Source organism: Pongo pygmaeus, chromosome 1 (assembly GCF_028885625.2).
Source record: "Pongo pygmaeus isolate AG05252 chromosome 1, NHGRI_mPonPyg2-v2.0_pri, whole genome shotgun sequence".
Taxonomy (NCBI): domain Eukaryota; kingdom Metazoa; phylum Chordata; class Mammalia; order Primates; family Hominidae; genus Pongo; species Pongo pygmaeus.
The window spans coordinates 219,022,451-219,037,988 of NC_072373.2; the positions used below are offsets into that span (position 1 = coordinate 219,022,451).

The window sequence follows — 15,538 nt, forward strand, 5'->3', positions numbered from 1 at the left end:
CATGCCCATAGTCCCATCTACTTGGGAGGCTGAGACGGGATGACCACTCGAACCCGGGAGGCGGAGGCTGCAGTGAGCCAAGAGGGCGCCACTGCACTGCAGGCTGGGCGACATAGCTGTCTCAAAAAAAAAAAAGAAAGAAAGGAAAAAAAAAAAAAAGGAAAAGGGAAGCAGAGGCTGCTGGGCCACACCCAGGACATCTTCAGTGCACAGAGGATTGGGAAACACTTGGTGGGGAAAGGGAAGGCGACAGCTGGACTGCTGCGGAAGAGCTTGGGGGAGACCCCTGCTCTACGCACGCCACCAGGCGGCAACAGTCAGTGTCACTGAATTGAAGCTGGAGAAAGGGAGCAGTGAAACTCACTCACCGGGGAATGAGAACGTTTCCTCCCCACTAAAATACTGTAGGGCAGGGCAAAGAGCACTGAGATGGGAGTCCAGAGACACATTGCAGTGCGACCTTGAGCAACTCAGTTTTCCTCCCTGCATCTCTTTTCCTGTCACCAAAATCAGGGGATGAAATCAATCTATCTGATTCCAAACACCTGGTGTAAGCTTCAGGCATTGGGCTGCCCAGGGCTGAGCTGTTCCCTCGAGCAGTGGTTCTCCGCTGGGGGTGATTTCGCCCTCCAGGGGACACCTGGCGATGTCTGGAGAGTTTTGGAGTGGAAATGCGGCTGGCATGTAAGTAAACAAAGACCAAAGACGCTGCCGAATAGCACGGGACAGCCCCCACAACTAAGTAAGACATTTTATTTATTTATTGTATTGTATTGTATTTTTTCTTTTGAGATGGAGTCTTGCTCTATTGCCCAGGCTGGAGAGCAGTGGCGTGATCTCAGCTCATTGCAACCTCCACCACCTGGGTTCAAGCGACTCTCCTGCCTCAGCCTCCCGAGTAGCTGAGACTACAGGCACGTGCCACCATGCCCGGCTAATTTTTGTGTTTTTAGTAGAGATGGGGTTTTACCATGATGGCCAGACTAGTCTTGAACTCCTGACCTCAAGTGATCCATCTACCTCGGCCTTCCAAAGTGCTGGGATTACAGGTGTGAGCCACTGTGCCCAGCCAAGATCCTTTTTAAAAATATTTATTTTATTTAATTTTGTTTAGGGATAGGGTCTCACTGTGTTTCCCAGGCTGGTTTTGAACTCCTAGACTCAAGCAATCTTCCCACTTTGGCCTGCCTTAAGTAAGTTGTCGTCTCAAATATCCATGAGGTTGAGAAACTCTTTCTCTACCTGCCCCTGAGGTCGAGAAAACTCATCAGACTCTGTTTTCTCATCTGTCAAATTGGGTAAAAAACCTGCCCTGCCTACCAGGTGCAAGGCTGTGACAGACCCATGTTCTGGCTTACCCCATACCCACCTCCAACCCCCCTCGCTTGTCCTCCTCCTCCATAGAGGCTGGAAAAGCAAAGCACCCCCTTCCCCAGCTTCCCTTGCAGCTAGGGGTGGTCATGTGACACAGTCTGGTCAGTGAGATGAAAGAAGTCTACCCGGGGCTTCTGGGAAGGCATCTGATTTACTGATAAAGGCACCATGGCTGGCCTGGCCGCCTGCCCCTTCTTCCCACTTCAGACTTAGAGGTGACATATGAAGTGATGATCACCATCTTATGACATGAGGCCACAAACAAGAGAACAAAAGTCAACACACTAAAGATGACAGAGCCTGGGGTCCTGCTGGCACCATGCAAGGGGACAGTGGAGGCCATTCCAGCAGACACCAACCCCTTGACTTCTTACAATGCAAGAAAAATAAAGCCATTTTTTCTAAAGTCACCTGTAGGTTTGGGGTTACTTCCAGCCAAATGTCTTCCTGATGGAGAATGAATGAAATACTGTGATATGACACTGTCAGTCTGTCTCTAACAAAAGGCCTTCACAGGCCCTACTTTATAAAACAGATCAAAGGTGAGTTGCTTTGGGAGGACCCAGGGCCCAGCCCCACAGCCTCTACCTCAAACCTGAGAGATGACCACTTCCTCCACACCCAAGGGCCCTCTGTGGGACACTGAGCTACCCCAGAATTCAGTTTGAAAACCACTGCTCTCTGAGAAAGTGCTCTGTAAACACAATGGAGGCAGGGAGAAACATCATTGTCAGCTGACCGAATGGCACCACCCTGCAGGCTGGATCGAGCAGACACAACCCCCATCTCGTGGTAAGGAAGTAGCCATAGAGCAATTTCACATCTACCCAAGGTTGCGCTGTGGGTCCACAACCACGTGCCTGCCATGAACGCCACGAAGGCGTCTGCTGTCTGCCGGAGTATTTCACACTCACAGCCTCTCTTAGTCCATGGAGGGCTGCCTGACTCCCTGGCCTTTCCTCCACCTCCCAGGGCTCTGCACACCTCCTGACACTGGACAGACCAACGACAGAAGTCACTGCTTCCTCTGTGACAGCCCGGCCCGCCGAGAAGGGGACCGGGGGAAGAGGGGGAAAGGGCAGTGGAGACACTCACCACCTTGGCTTCTCTCTGCAGGCACGAGGGCTTCTCTATAAAGAGGAGAGGGGACAAGTAAGAGATTGACTTCCTCAGGCACATCTGTCCTAAGTAGGAGGGCAGTATGGGGACCAATAGAAGCAGCAGAGAGGCCCAGCCCTGCAGGGAGCAATCGCCTACCAGACAAGGTCCACAGAAGCCCCCACCCAACTCTAACTGCCACCATCCCAACCATTCTCCAGTCCCCCATCTGTGCCATCCGTGCCTCCACTGAGGATGCGCGTCCTTCCCTGCACAGACTCCACCCATCGAGATCTTACCCAGCTCAGAGACCACCTGCTGCAGGAAGCCCGAATCCCCCAGGCTTCCTGGATAGGAATCCTGAACTCTTACCCTTTGGAAAACCCTGATCACCTCTTGCCTTTTAGTTATTAAGTTAGCAGAGGTGCCTTCACCCCAGGCCTTAAGCTCCTACAGAAGAAGGACCCCCATATCCAGCTCTGTCTGACCCCTAAGGCTGTGCCTAGTGCTGGACTCACAGGAGGCACCCCACAAAAGCTTCCTGAACAAGTGGATGAAGGAAGGAAGGATGGACTCTTACTTTTCACCTGGGTCATGATGACACAGTTCACCACTCCTATTATTAGTAGACCCAAGGCTGTCACACCCACAATCAGTCCTAGAAAGAAAAGAGAAGCTCAGACAGCTACAGAAAACAAACTTAAATGTACCAGGGGCCAGCCAGGCAAGCCAGGGACCCAAGGTGCTTCGCGTCATTGCAAGTGAGGGGCGAGTCTAGGCCGCAGATTCTCAAATCCAATTACAAAGCAATCACGTCTGTGTGCCTCATTCAGCCTAAGGGCCACCAGTTTGAGACCTCTGGCCTGATGCAGTTCTAGCCCCAGAATGGAAGCCCCCGGAGGTGACCTGGCCCAGCCCACTGTCTTCTTAGCCTAATGGGCTCATCAGAAACAGCAGCAAGGAGACCATCTGCATATTCAGGCGAATTGCTGACCCCATCTCTCCCCTATCCAGGGGTTTTGGTTTTTTTTGTTTTTGAGATAGGACCTCACTCGTCGCCTAGGCTGGAGTGCAGTGGCATGATCATAGCTCAATGCAGCCTCAAATTCCTAGGCTCATGTGATCCTCCCACCTCAGCCTCCTGAGTAGCTGGGACAATAGGCACCATCCCACCCAAATAATTTTTAATTTTTTTATAGAGATGGAGTCTCGCTGTGTTACCCAGGCTGATCTCAAACTCTTAGCCTCAAGCAATCCTTCAGCCTCCTTGGCCTCCCAAAGCACTGGGATTACAGGCTTGAGCCACTGCATCGGGCCCACCCACTTAGGGATTTTGAATGATAGCACCAGGTGTGGGGAGAAAGCAGTCTCACTGCCACCTGTATCCCAGAACAGGACACAGGGTCCAGCCCCCCGTGGGCTCTCAGTAAAACTATGGGAGAGGAAGAAAGAAAGAGAGACAGAAAGGCAGACAGAAGGAGTGAATGAATGAGCCTTCTTACGACTTACCAACTGGAAGAGCGAAGTCGCCAGTGCTCCCTTCAGCTGGGGGGCTGGGGCCCATCGGGAGCAGGAAGGAGGTGCTTGGAGCAGTGCTGGGTCCTGGAGTTGGCTGCATGTGTTGGGATCGTGTGGACACTGGCTGGGGTAAGTGTACTGCCCCTGGGGCCATACTCCGGGTGGGGGACGTGGACGTGCAGACTGCATCCATGCTTGCATTCCCAGGGATGGCCACCATGTTACAGCTGGAGGAGGAGGAGGCTTGGTCAGGAGGCAGCAGGGGACAGAGTGGCTGGTGTGGCTGGGCTCATTCATGAGCCCCAGCAGGCAGGATAGGAGAGTGACGATGTGTGCCCTGAGGACCACCCCCTCCTAGCCCTCCCCCACCTCCCCATGCACCCACCCAGTCCTGCCTTCCAGGGCAAGGTCCTGCCCACCGTGCCATTTATCCTGGGAGCCACCCTCAGATAAAGCAGTCTGGACAATAGTGGCTGTCGAGCTGCTCTGTGTCCTGGACCCACAGTCACCCAGGGACAGCCCCTCCCTGCTCCTCCAGAACCAAAGGACTCAGCTACTCACATCTGGTGAGGCCTGCAAATATCCGTGGATGAAGTCGTGTTGGAGAACGTCCCCGGGGCGCAGGGCTTGCACACCACGTCTGATGTTTCATTTCCTTCAGGGAACAATCCGAACTTGTCAACCACTCAGACACTCTGCGGGACAGCTGGGCCTTGGCACTAGAGCCCTAGCAGAGGTCTGAGGGGCCCAAGGACCTCTGTCTGCACCTCCATCCCTTCCACACACATACACACACACACAGATGCCTGTACACACATGCACACACACAGATGCACGCGATTGGGCTGTAGAATTATGTGAGTTCATCTTCTTGCAGCATCACACAACTTTCCTAGCTTAGGGCTTGGTCTGATCCATCTCTGGGTCCCCTGGTTCCAGCACATAAGAGGTGCCTAGTCAGGAGTGCTGGCAGGAAGAATAAACGGTGGACAGGTGGACAGACGGATGGGTAGCAAGCACCTGGCCACCACTAACAGTGTTCCCTACTGGACTAATTAATGGGTTGATGCCCGTGACACTGCAAGGATATCTACAAAGGAGAGGCCCAAGGGCGTCCCCAAGGACCTGAGCCCCACCCCATACCTGGTCTGGCCACGCCGAAGCCGGGGCGACACTTGCGCAGCGGCGCGCACAGCCGGCACCCCTCCTGCTTGCTCAGCGCGCAGTACCAGCCGGGCCTGCAGGTGCAGATGCGGTTCTGTTCCCGAGTGCAGGCTTGAGTTTCTACCTGGTCTAGAGCAGCGAGAGGGCGGCACACGGTCACGCCTGCCTCCGCCGCACCCACGCTGCCCTCCCAGCCAGCCCAGCACTCTCAGACAGCTCTGATCTCCAGGAGGCTGGCGGACCGCCTCAGCATGGGGCACACACAACACTGGCCAGAGTCCAGGAGCAGGACCGGCAGTCCTGCTACTCCCCGCAGTCCCGCTCATCCCCCGCAGTTCCTCTCCTCCCCGAAGCCCCGTTCCTCCCCGCAGTTTCGCTCCTCCCGGAAGTCCCACTCCTCCCCGCAGTCCCGCTCTTCCCCGCAGTCCTGCTCCTCGCAGCACGAGCATGCGCACCACTCTCCCACGCACCACCTCCTCAACCCTTACGTGGGCACAGTTCTCCCACCGCCTGCCCCGTGGGGCTGTGAAGAGGCTTTGGGGAGACAGAGGAGGAAAATGCCAGTGGTAGGGGTAAACAGCTGCACCTGTGCCACTTCCAACAACCAGCCTGGGGTAACTCCAGACAGCTGGAAGCCAAAGAGGCTGGAGTTGCCGGGGGATGTTGGAGGCAGGCGTGTGAGGGCCCCCCTTTTCTCTGAACCTACTCACCAGAGCTACAGCGGGAGCCACAGCTCAAGCACTCGGGAACCCAGTTCCAGAGCTCGGTGTATGTGCTGTCCTCACAGGAGTCACACACGGTGTCCGAGGTCTTGGTACAGAAGACTTTTGCATGTTGGCCTAAGGAAACAAGGGCCAGAGGTCTCAGCTGGGCGGGCCTTCTGCCAGGACCCTGGGCTCACCCACTGTCCCCACAAAGTCCAGAGTTCTAAAGCCCAGCTGGGAAGGCTATTCTGTGGAGTTCCAATTCCTCAGAATCATCTCCCATCTAGTATTGTACCAGCTATCACGTCATTTCTGAACCCCTTCTGCTCAAAAATAGATTCCTCTCTGCTCTCTCCAGATGCTTGAACCTCCACCACTGGAGACCTATTATCAGTCAATCACACTTTAGTAAGAACTAGCTTGCCAGTTTCTTCCTTCTTGACAGATGGCTAACATTCTCCAGCTAGGGGCATGAATGACAGGGGGAACAGGTAGTAAGAATGTAGTCCCTGGTATCCTATCAAGGACAAGGGCATGGGCCTGGAAAGCAGGCATGCCAGGGACAGAAAACACCAACGGAAACCTTAAAAAAAAGTTGACTCAGTAACTGCTTTTTTTTTTTTTTTTTTTTTTTTTGAGACAGAATCTCGCTCTGTGGCCCAGGCTAGAGTGCAGTGGCACAGTCTCGGCTCACTGCAACCTCTGCCTCTCAGGTTCAAGCAATTCTCCTGCCTCAGCCTCCCAAGTAGCTGGGATTACAGGCACCTGCCATTATGCCCAGCTATTTTTTGTATTTTTAGTAGAGACGGGGTTTCACCATGTTGGCCAGGCTGGTCTCAAACTCCTGGCCTCGGGTGATCCGCCCACCTCGGCCTCTCTAGTAACTTCTTAAAGAGACCCTTCCAGTTAATAAAAGAAAGAAGAGAGTCACTTTCCCTAGGGTGTCTTAAAATGACTAGGGACGGTGACAGGTACTCATATGCCCACCTACATCTCAAGGTAACGGCTCAAAGCCCTCCATTGGCTCCCAGACAGAATAAAATCTAAACTCCTTACCATGATCCCTGCTCACTCCTTCCTCCTCTTCCCCTACCGTACTCGCCTTTGCTCATCCTGGGCCACACATGCTGGCCCTGCTGTTGCTCCAGCTCACCAAACAGGCTCTGACTTCAAGGCCTTCGCACATGCTGTTCCTTCCTCCTGGCACACTGTTCCCTGTATACGTGCATGACCTGCTCCCTCACCTCCTGCAGGGCTCTGCCCAAATGTCACCTCCTCAGAGAGACCTTCCCAGACCACGCTGTGTAAAACAGGATGTCCCGCTCTGTCTCCCCGGCCTTACCTGACCTTGTCTTTCTACAGCACTTACAGACAGACAGGACCACACATCTCCTAATTTATCTGTCTGCGTCCACCATTAAAATGCAGACTCCACGAGGGCAAGGGTTTTGTCTGCCCTGCTCTCTGTGTATTCCCAGCACTTAGAACACACAGCAGATACCTTATAAACATGACATGAATGAATACAGACATAAATGAATAGATGGAGGGCACCGGGAGTCAGGCTACCTGGCTCCACCAACTGTGGCTGGGCCTCAGGTCTACCATCTGTGAAATGGGTAAGCATTCACAGAATCAGTCAAATCTGCACCAAGCGCCTACATGGCATTGCGCCACGTGCTGAGGATTCAGCAGAAAACAAGCCACAATCTCTGCCCTGGAGGAGCACACAGTGGAGGCAACAGGAAGTCGAACCGGGCTGTAATCACACAGCGAGGAAAGAGCTGCCATGGGAACATCAGGGGCCAGTGAGAGCTCAAAGGAGGCAGCACTTGTCTTTCAAGCTGAGTGCTGCCTCCTCCAGGTAGCCCTCCCTGACTCTCCCAGGAGCTAATTTAGGCTCTCCTCCGCCTCCTCCTCCGGCTGGGCAGTATGGGGCAGGCAGGCTTCCTGGAAGAGGGGACATCTTCAGCTGAGGTCTAAAGGGCAAGTCGGAGTTAATCAGGGAAAAGGAGTTGGGAAGTGTGCCAGGAGGAGGGAACAGCATGTTCACAGGCCCAGAAGCAACAGGGAGCATGGGCCAGTGCATAGAACTAGGAGTTCAGTAAGAATCAAGGGCCACGCCCTCACGCCCCAGCCCCTGTACACACACACTCCTCCAGGGCATGGGCCCCGAGCCCCCCGCGGCTGCCCTCACCCGGCGGGCACTTGCTGCAGCACATCTGAGCTGTCTGGTCATAGTATTCTCTGAACCGGCATGTGCTCCCGGGCTCTGGGGCGTAGGGTGTAAATGCCACCTGAAAGGAAGAAGGGAAGACTGCCATCAACAGGGCCGCCCCTGGGTTCTGCCATGCCTGATGCCCAGGTCCCCGCCCTGCAAATGTTTGGCCCTCCCCCTGCCAGGCTGCACGGATGATGGATGGGGAGGTTCCTCCCCCTGGAGCAGGGTACGGGAAGGAGAGCTCGTGCCTTCTTTTACCTCCCCTGCCTCCCCACCTCAGTGTACCCTACTCATGTCTGCAGGCAGAAACACTGAGTCTGCTGGCCTTCTCCAGTGCTGGGTGACCCCTAACACTACACGGGACAGATATCCAGGAGACAGTGGCCTTGGTCACAGAGAATGGGGGTTCTCAGCACAAAGCTGCCCTCCGCCAAGGATACCTCTCCTTCCCTTCTGCACCTGAAACGTCCCTTTGTCTTTCAAGATGAGTGCTGCCTCCTCTGGGAAGCCCTCCCTGACTCCCAGAGGCTAATTCAAGCTCCTCCTACTACTACTCTGGGCTGTCTCTAAATATGGGTTATGACCCCTCTAACAGTCATCTGATTGTTCTGAATGGTTACTTGCTTGTCCTTCCACCCCCATGGGTATGTATGCACACACCTGTGTACACACACTCTCATGTGATGCAGACAGCAGAGGTGGCAGCCTTGTCATCTCTAGACCCTCAGTCTCTCACATGGGACTCACCGTAGAGCCGGCACTCATCAGCTGAATGTTGGTTATGACCATGACAATCATTGCCATTTTTGAAGCACCGCCTAGATACCAGGCACTGTTCTAAGTGTTTCCACTGCTCAAGTTGGTGGGTGCTGTTGCACCCCACTCAGACCCCTGCTGCCAGCAGGGCACCTCTCCCCCAGCTGCTGTGGGTGTTGGCTGATAACGAATCCTCCACAGCCTCAAGGTGGGACCCACCCTGGTACAATTCATGGTCCAGAGCCACCCCCGTGGTGTCCGGCTGAAGCTGGTGAACACGTCCCTGCTAGGCCCCCTCCCCTGCCGTGCCCTGCCTGCTTCTCCTGGGAGCCCTCCCTAGTAAATCACTTTCACAAAGATCCCTGCCTCAGGCTCTGCTTCTAGAAGACCCTACTTGAGACAGGTGTATGGTCTCAGCAAGACTTCCCAACCACCCAATGAAGATGGAGACGGTTTCCCTACTGCAGCCATTTTATAGAACAGGAAACCGAGGCCTGAGAGGGCAGGTCACCTGCCCAAGGTCCCAGACCCGGTAAGTGACAGAGAAGGGTTTGGACCTGGGTCCTGTCTGACTTCACAGCTCACAGTCTCAAAGACTGTGCTGGATGCCTCCGGGAAGAGATGAACAATGTGATGAATGAAAAGAGGGAAAGGGCCAGGTGTGGTGGCTCACACCCATAATCCCAGCACTTTGGCAGGCCGAAGCAGGTGGATCACTTGAGGTCAGGAGTTCGAGACCAGCCTGGCCAACAAGGCAAAACCCTGTCTCTACTAAAAATACAAAATTATCCCGGCATGGTGGCGTGTGCCTGTAATCCCAACTACTCTGAAGGCTGAGGCAAGAGAATCCCTTGAACCTGGGAGGAGGAGGTTGCAGTGAGCTGAGATCATGCCACTGCACTTCCAGCCTAGTTGACAGAGCGAAACTCCATCTCAAAAAAAAAAAAAAAAAAAAAGAGGGGAGAAAAGAGAAAAGCAAAGCCACCCAGAGAAGCTACAGCCCTGGACAGAGGGGCAGACGCAGAGCCCTCCTCCCTCGGGTCTCTGAGTGACCCTCCAGGAGTGCAGAGCTGCAGCACTGTCACCACTGTGCCTTCCCAGGACCCCTGGGAGCAAGCCCCTGAGTCCTGCCCTCTCTCCTAAAAGACTGGGGTTGGCAGTCCGGCCTTTCAGCGACAAGCATTAATTAGCCACCTCTACCAGGCTGAGAGCAAGCTCAGAATGGAGACATTCACATGTAGGCAAACATGGGTGTGAACACATCTGTACAAGCAAAGAGGGTGTACACACACACCCCAAGTCCTTCAGGAGCCCCCACAGATGCGTCACCTGGAAATGACCAAAGGGCAGTTCTAGGAGGTCAGAGCCAGGGCTGGCGCACTCCCCACTGTACTGCCAGCTGCAGTCATGTGGCCAGTACAAGATCGAGATCCATAACCTTTAGTGAACGAGTGATGGGGCCTCTCCATAGATAAGGATACAGGGAATCAGAAAGAACTGGTTTCAAATCTTCACTCCACCACTTAGCGGCTGTGTGGCCTCAGGCAAGTGCCTTAACCTCTCTGGACTCCAGTAGCTAACATATAGGAGCAGGGGAGATACTAAAAATATTTAACAAACCAGCACAACGTGGCCATGGACTTATCCTGGACTTCAGCTGTCAGCAAGCCAGTCAGAGCAGACACCAGTCATGGCACCCAGCACCACTGGGCCAGTGCAGACCTGGCCAAATTTCCACCAGCCAAGGTGGCAGGTGGGTTCAATGTACCCCCTCCTCCCCTTCCTCACAGCACTGCCTGGGAGTCAGGACTGTCCAGAGTCTGGGGCTGCTGAGCCTTTGGCTGCACCTATAGTGAGTGACAAGCAGGGCTGGAAACCCAGCTGTCTCCCACCTCGGCCTGGCAGGGAGCACCAGCCTGCCCTGGCTGCACCCCTCGGTGCCAACAGCTGGAACCCCTCAGCGGGAACGACCCAGAGGAGCTGGGGCTTCCTGCTATGGAGAAATCTGCCACTCTTCTGACCCCCAGGCCTTTGCACCCCAGCTGACTTCTATGCCTGGAATGGCCTGGTGCTTCCTGTAACAAATTCCATGCATCCCTTAAGAGCCCTGCTCAGGCAGTAGCCTCCCTCCTGAAGTCTCCCTGCCCGCACCCTACCCTGAATGAGTCACTCAGGCCCAGAGTCCCCACCTTCCTCCCTCATGGATCTCCTCATGGCCTCCCTGGGCCCCTCGCTAGATGGGAAGCCCCCCTGAGGCTGCAGGCTGGGGGGTTACCCTTTGCTGTTGCCCCACAGCCTAGCAGGGCGTAGATGCTCAGCAGCTGCTGATCTCAACCATGGGCTGGGTTACAATGTCCTTTCCTGTAGGGATCTAACTCCAGCGCCAGGGCCGCAAAGCTCAAAACACAGATGCACTTTCCACCCTGGCCTGCCCCGGAGGCCCACCCCAGGCCCATCAGCTCTGGTGAATTCTGGGCATGGGCAGTGGGAACCATGCTGCATAACAGGGTCTGAAGAAGTAACCCCCGTCTGGAGCCTCAGTTTGCCTGGGCATGGTGCTGCCACACACACTCGGTCCCAGTACTCCTCCCCTCCCCGGTTTGCTGCTGGAGCAGACTCCCAGGCACCCTAGACAAAAGAAGAAGCCTTCTAAGGGGTTCCCACAGTGTCGGGGGAGCTCACTGCCTGTGTCCAAAGCACCCAGGGGTGCCTGTCATGAAGCCAACCCCCACTCCCCAAACAAGTGCAGAATCTCAGGGGTGGGCCCAGGAAGCCCTGCTGTTAAAAAAAGAAAAAGAAAATGGAAATCTCCCCGGTGATTCTCACGCTCCTTTGCAGAACACACTCTGATTATCCGGCCTCCTGGATTGAGCAAGGTGACCTAGGGGAGGGGTGGTGGAGGGGGCTCATGGCCGAGACCCGGCATCCAAAGGCTGTGGGAGCCCCTAACCCAGAGAAATGGCAGCTTCTGCAGCTCCCTCTGCACAAGCCATTCCATCGAATACTAACTGTGGCAGAGGGTCTGCCTGACCCTCGGCAAACCCCCAAACTGCCTTCCCTGAAGGCTGCTGCTGGGCGCTTCCCCAAGGGCAGGGGCTGTGCCTACCCCGCTCTGACCGAACGGCCTCCCAGAGGCAGCTGCCTCTTCCCTCAGATCGCATCCCCGAGGCAGGGAGGGGCTGCACCTCTTCCCTGGCAGCACCCCATCCCCCACAGTGGCCAGCACAGGTCTCGTGGGAATCCTGCATCCCGCGGGCTTCATCCCCACGAGTGCCCTTGGGGTAACCAGGGGAGCCCCTCACTCCTCCAGGGCCTGAGAACCACAGGGCCAGGGCAGCTCCAGGCGGCAGCAAGAAATCCCACCCTGGCTGGGGAAGGGTTTCCCGTCAGGGCTCAAAGGGCCTGATGGGAAAGAGCCCTGCCGTGGCCAAATTTGGGCTCTCAAGAGCCGCCATGGACAAGGGCTCCTGGCCACTACTGGCAGGCAGCTGGACTCCCATGGCCCCCAGGCCGGCTGAGTGGTGGCCTCCCACCTCCTCCCCTCCAGGTTCCTGTCTTGTCTGAGGCTTTGCTGTGAGTGACTGTCCCTGGACTTCCTCGCTGGCTCTGTGTGGCTCCAGCCCCTGGTAGCCGGCAGAGGGGGTCAGCTCCCTTGAGCAATCTCAGGCCTGTTTATCCTCTTGGACAGAAAAAAAAAAAAAAAAAAAAAAAAACCCACAGCGTTGTCATGGCTAAACAATGAGGAACAGAAAGCCCCTTGGCAAAGCAGAACAAAAGGTCACTCCCTCCACAGCAGCGGTCCCCAGGAGCAGGGGGCTGGGCCCAAACCACAGCCCTGGGAGCCAGCCTCTGGTCAGCAAAGGGACCCCCCAGGAGGTCCCCAAAACATGGCAAGCATTCTCTAGGAAATGCGGGACTACGGAAGCTTCCAGTTCCTGTGCTTTGGATTGGGGAGGCTCCAATTCACACCCCACTCACCCCCAGGGGATCTTTGACATGTTAAAATGAGGAAATAAGTTGGATAGTACTTGATTCAGTCAGCGTGTTCAGCAAACTACAATCTTCCAAAATAGGGGGGCCTCAAGTGAAAAATTGAAAATCACTGATAAGAGTTAACTGACCATTTATTTAACAGGCAGGGAATCTGAGACCCAGTGGTGAGGGAATCGGAGAGGATGGATAGATAGGTAGGTAGGTAGGTAGGTAGGTAGGTAGATAGATAGATAGATAGATAGATACATAGATAGATAGATAAAATAGCTAGATAGATAAAATAGATCGATAAAATAGTTAGATAGATAAAACAGACAGACAGATAGATGATAGATAGATAGATAGATAGATAGATAGATAGATAGATAGATAAAATAGAAAGATAGCTAGATAGATGATAGATTAGGTAAATAGATAGATGATAGAGATAATAGAAAGTAGATACAAGATAAATAGATGGATGATAGAAAATATCAATAGATAGCTATATATATATATAGAGAGAGAGAGAGAGAGACAGAGAGAGAGAGAGAATAGATAAAAGGAAGGAAAAAAGAAAACTGCACCTAAATCTATATTCCGATTGGTGAGGCAGGTCTGATTGTCCCCTTTTCACAGATGAGATAACAGAGATGGAAAAAGGCAAAGCCACCTCCCCTGATCTCCCAGGGCCATGCCAGGGCCAGGATGGCGGCAAGCAGATAAGAGGACTATGGATAAGAAGCTCGTCAGGGCCCACCCACAGGCTCTGAGCTGCCTCCCATCTGGGTCCACAGCTCCCATTTCCCCTCCTCCAGATTGGGCTCCCTCCTCTAAGACAGGTAGCACCTGCAGTTAGCAGTAGCTCATTGGTACGGAGCACCTGCTACCTCCCAGGGGCAACTGTGCATGTTAGACCCACTGTCTGGTCTTCTCACTGACATTCACAGGTGCTCAGGGAGACAAAGCAGCGTGCCCGAGGCTATCCCAGAAGAGCTGCAATCATTGCCACCCCCAGTCCTGCCTCCCTTCTCTTGGGGCCCAGAGAGCTTCCCTTCCCCCTCGACACAGACCCAGGACTCCAAGGGCCCCGAAGCTGAACGGCCCAACCTCAGCAGCTCCTCCCACCATGCAGCCTCCATCCCAGATGGGAGCTGTCTCTGTCACCCAGGGGTTAGACCCCCACCCTGTTGCTCCTCCAGGTCTCGGCTTTGGCCCTCTGGGGAGGAAGGAAAACAAGGGGATATTTGTTAAGCACCTACTATGTGCCAGGCCAGATGGCAAGCACTGTATAAAATCCCAGTTCCACCCTAAAAAGCAGGTGTGCATGGCCCCATTTCACAGCTCAGGGAGATCAAATCACTTGCCCATGGTCCCTGGAGAAAGTCAGGGGCAAAGGTGAAAGCAGTGATTCATTCATTCATTCATTCATTCATTCAACAGACGTGCTGAGCACCCAGTGTCGTAGGTGCTGGGTAAACAGTAGCATTGAACAAATCAAATCCCTGCCCCCAGGAAGCTACGGTCTTAGCTGGGGAGACACGTGCACATTCAATAGAGAATTCAAGGTGGTGATAAGAGCTAAGGAAAAGGGTGACACGAGGTGCAGGGCTGGGGCGATGGGAAGATGCCCTTGGCATACTCAGTACTTGGCCAGGAGGTCAGGGCAGTGGGCCCAGAGCGGGCGGGTGAGGGTGAGGATGAAAGCAGCAGTACAGCATCTACTGGAAGCCTGCTTCATGCCAGTCATCGCGAAGAGCTGTCCCGGCATCATAGCCTCTCTGAATCTTCCCCTGGTCCCCCTGAGGCTAGTCCTATTGTTATTCCCAAGTTACAGATGAAGAAACTGAGCCTCAAAGAGGCCTCCTCACCTCCAGTCCTGCGTTTCCTCCCTGGCCAGGAAGACTGGGTCTCAACCCCCAGGCCCGCCCCTGCCCCAAAGATGTGGGGCAGAGTTGGGCTGGTCCTGGGCCTCTGGGGAGAGCAGAGGGTGGATTGGGAGGGGCTTCCATGCTCAGCTTCTGCCCCCATCCCCGTTCCCCCAGGGAGGGCAGCCCGAGCAGGCAACTTCTGAGAGGAGAGGGCCAGAAATGTCCCCTTTCCCAGGTGTGCTGGACACCCGGCCTTGTAGAAGGGGCGCTGACTTAGGTTAGAGGGTCTGTGTGCATATGGAGAGGTGCGTGGCATGCTCTGTGCACCGCCAGGAGGTCGGGGTAGCGGGTCCGGGGGATTTGGGGGTGTCACGGACTTTCTCTGAGCCTCGGCATTGTCACCTGTAAAATAGGAGTCGTACTGCTTGCCCTGTCTCCTCCAGGGGTTCTTGTGAGGAGCAAAGGCCCCCGGGGAGGTCTTCACTTGGGTTCATCATCTTCTCCCAGCTTCCTAGGGGCTCCATGGGGGCGCTGCCAGGGGCCCGCAAAGGCCCTGGTCATAGACCCATGTTACAGAACATGAGAACTGGGCTCTTCCTGCCTTGGTTTTAGCCAAGAACTGGCAAGGCAAGAACACACCCCAGGGCAGCGAACTGCCCGGCTTTAGCGGGGTGCTAGATGGCCCGTGTGGGCCTTGCAAAGGAGGGGGCCTCCATCCTGCCTCAAGGGCAAGTGTGGGGAAGCTGACCTGTGACTCCTGGGGCTGGCAGTTCACCCCCAGGCTGGCACCAGGCCCGTTCCTCAGGAAGCCTTACATCGGGAGACCATGGCAGGCCCGCTGCTGTGATGGTGCGACGGAG

The 15,538-nt window shown here is 54.9% G+C and overlaps 1 protein-coding gene across 2 annotated transcripts in view; it reads right to left on the reverse strand.

The window, feature by feature from the left end:
* Nucleotides 1-15,538, reverse strand: part of TNFRSF1B (TNF receptor superfamily member 1B) — a 41,727-nt gene that overhangs the window by 12,107 nt on the left and 14,082 nt on the right. For both annotated transcript variants that reach the window (XM_054438672.2, XM_054438662.1), the window contains exons 2-8: nt 8,056-8,155; nt 5,865-5,993; nt 5,134-5,283; nt 4,552-4,645; nt 3,982-4,217; nt 3,053-3,130; nt 2,470-2,504 (exon numbers count right to left, since the gene is read on the reverse strand). In XM_054438672.2, coding sequence (XP_054294647.1) covers nt 2,470-2,504; nt 3,053-3,130; nt 3,982-4,217; nt 4,552-4,645; nt 5,134-5,283; nt 5,865-5,993; nt 8,056-8,155 — 822 coding nt within the window. The remainder of the gene's footprint in view (nt 1-2,469; nt 2,505-3,052; nt 3,131-3,981; nt 4,218-4,551; nt 4,646-5,133; nt 5,284-5,864; nt 5,994-8,055; nt 8,156-15,538) is intronic.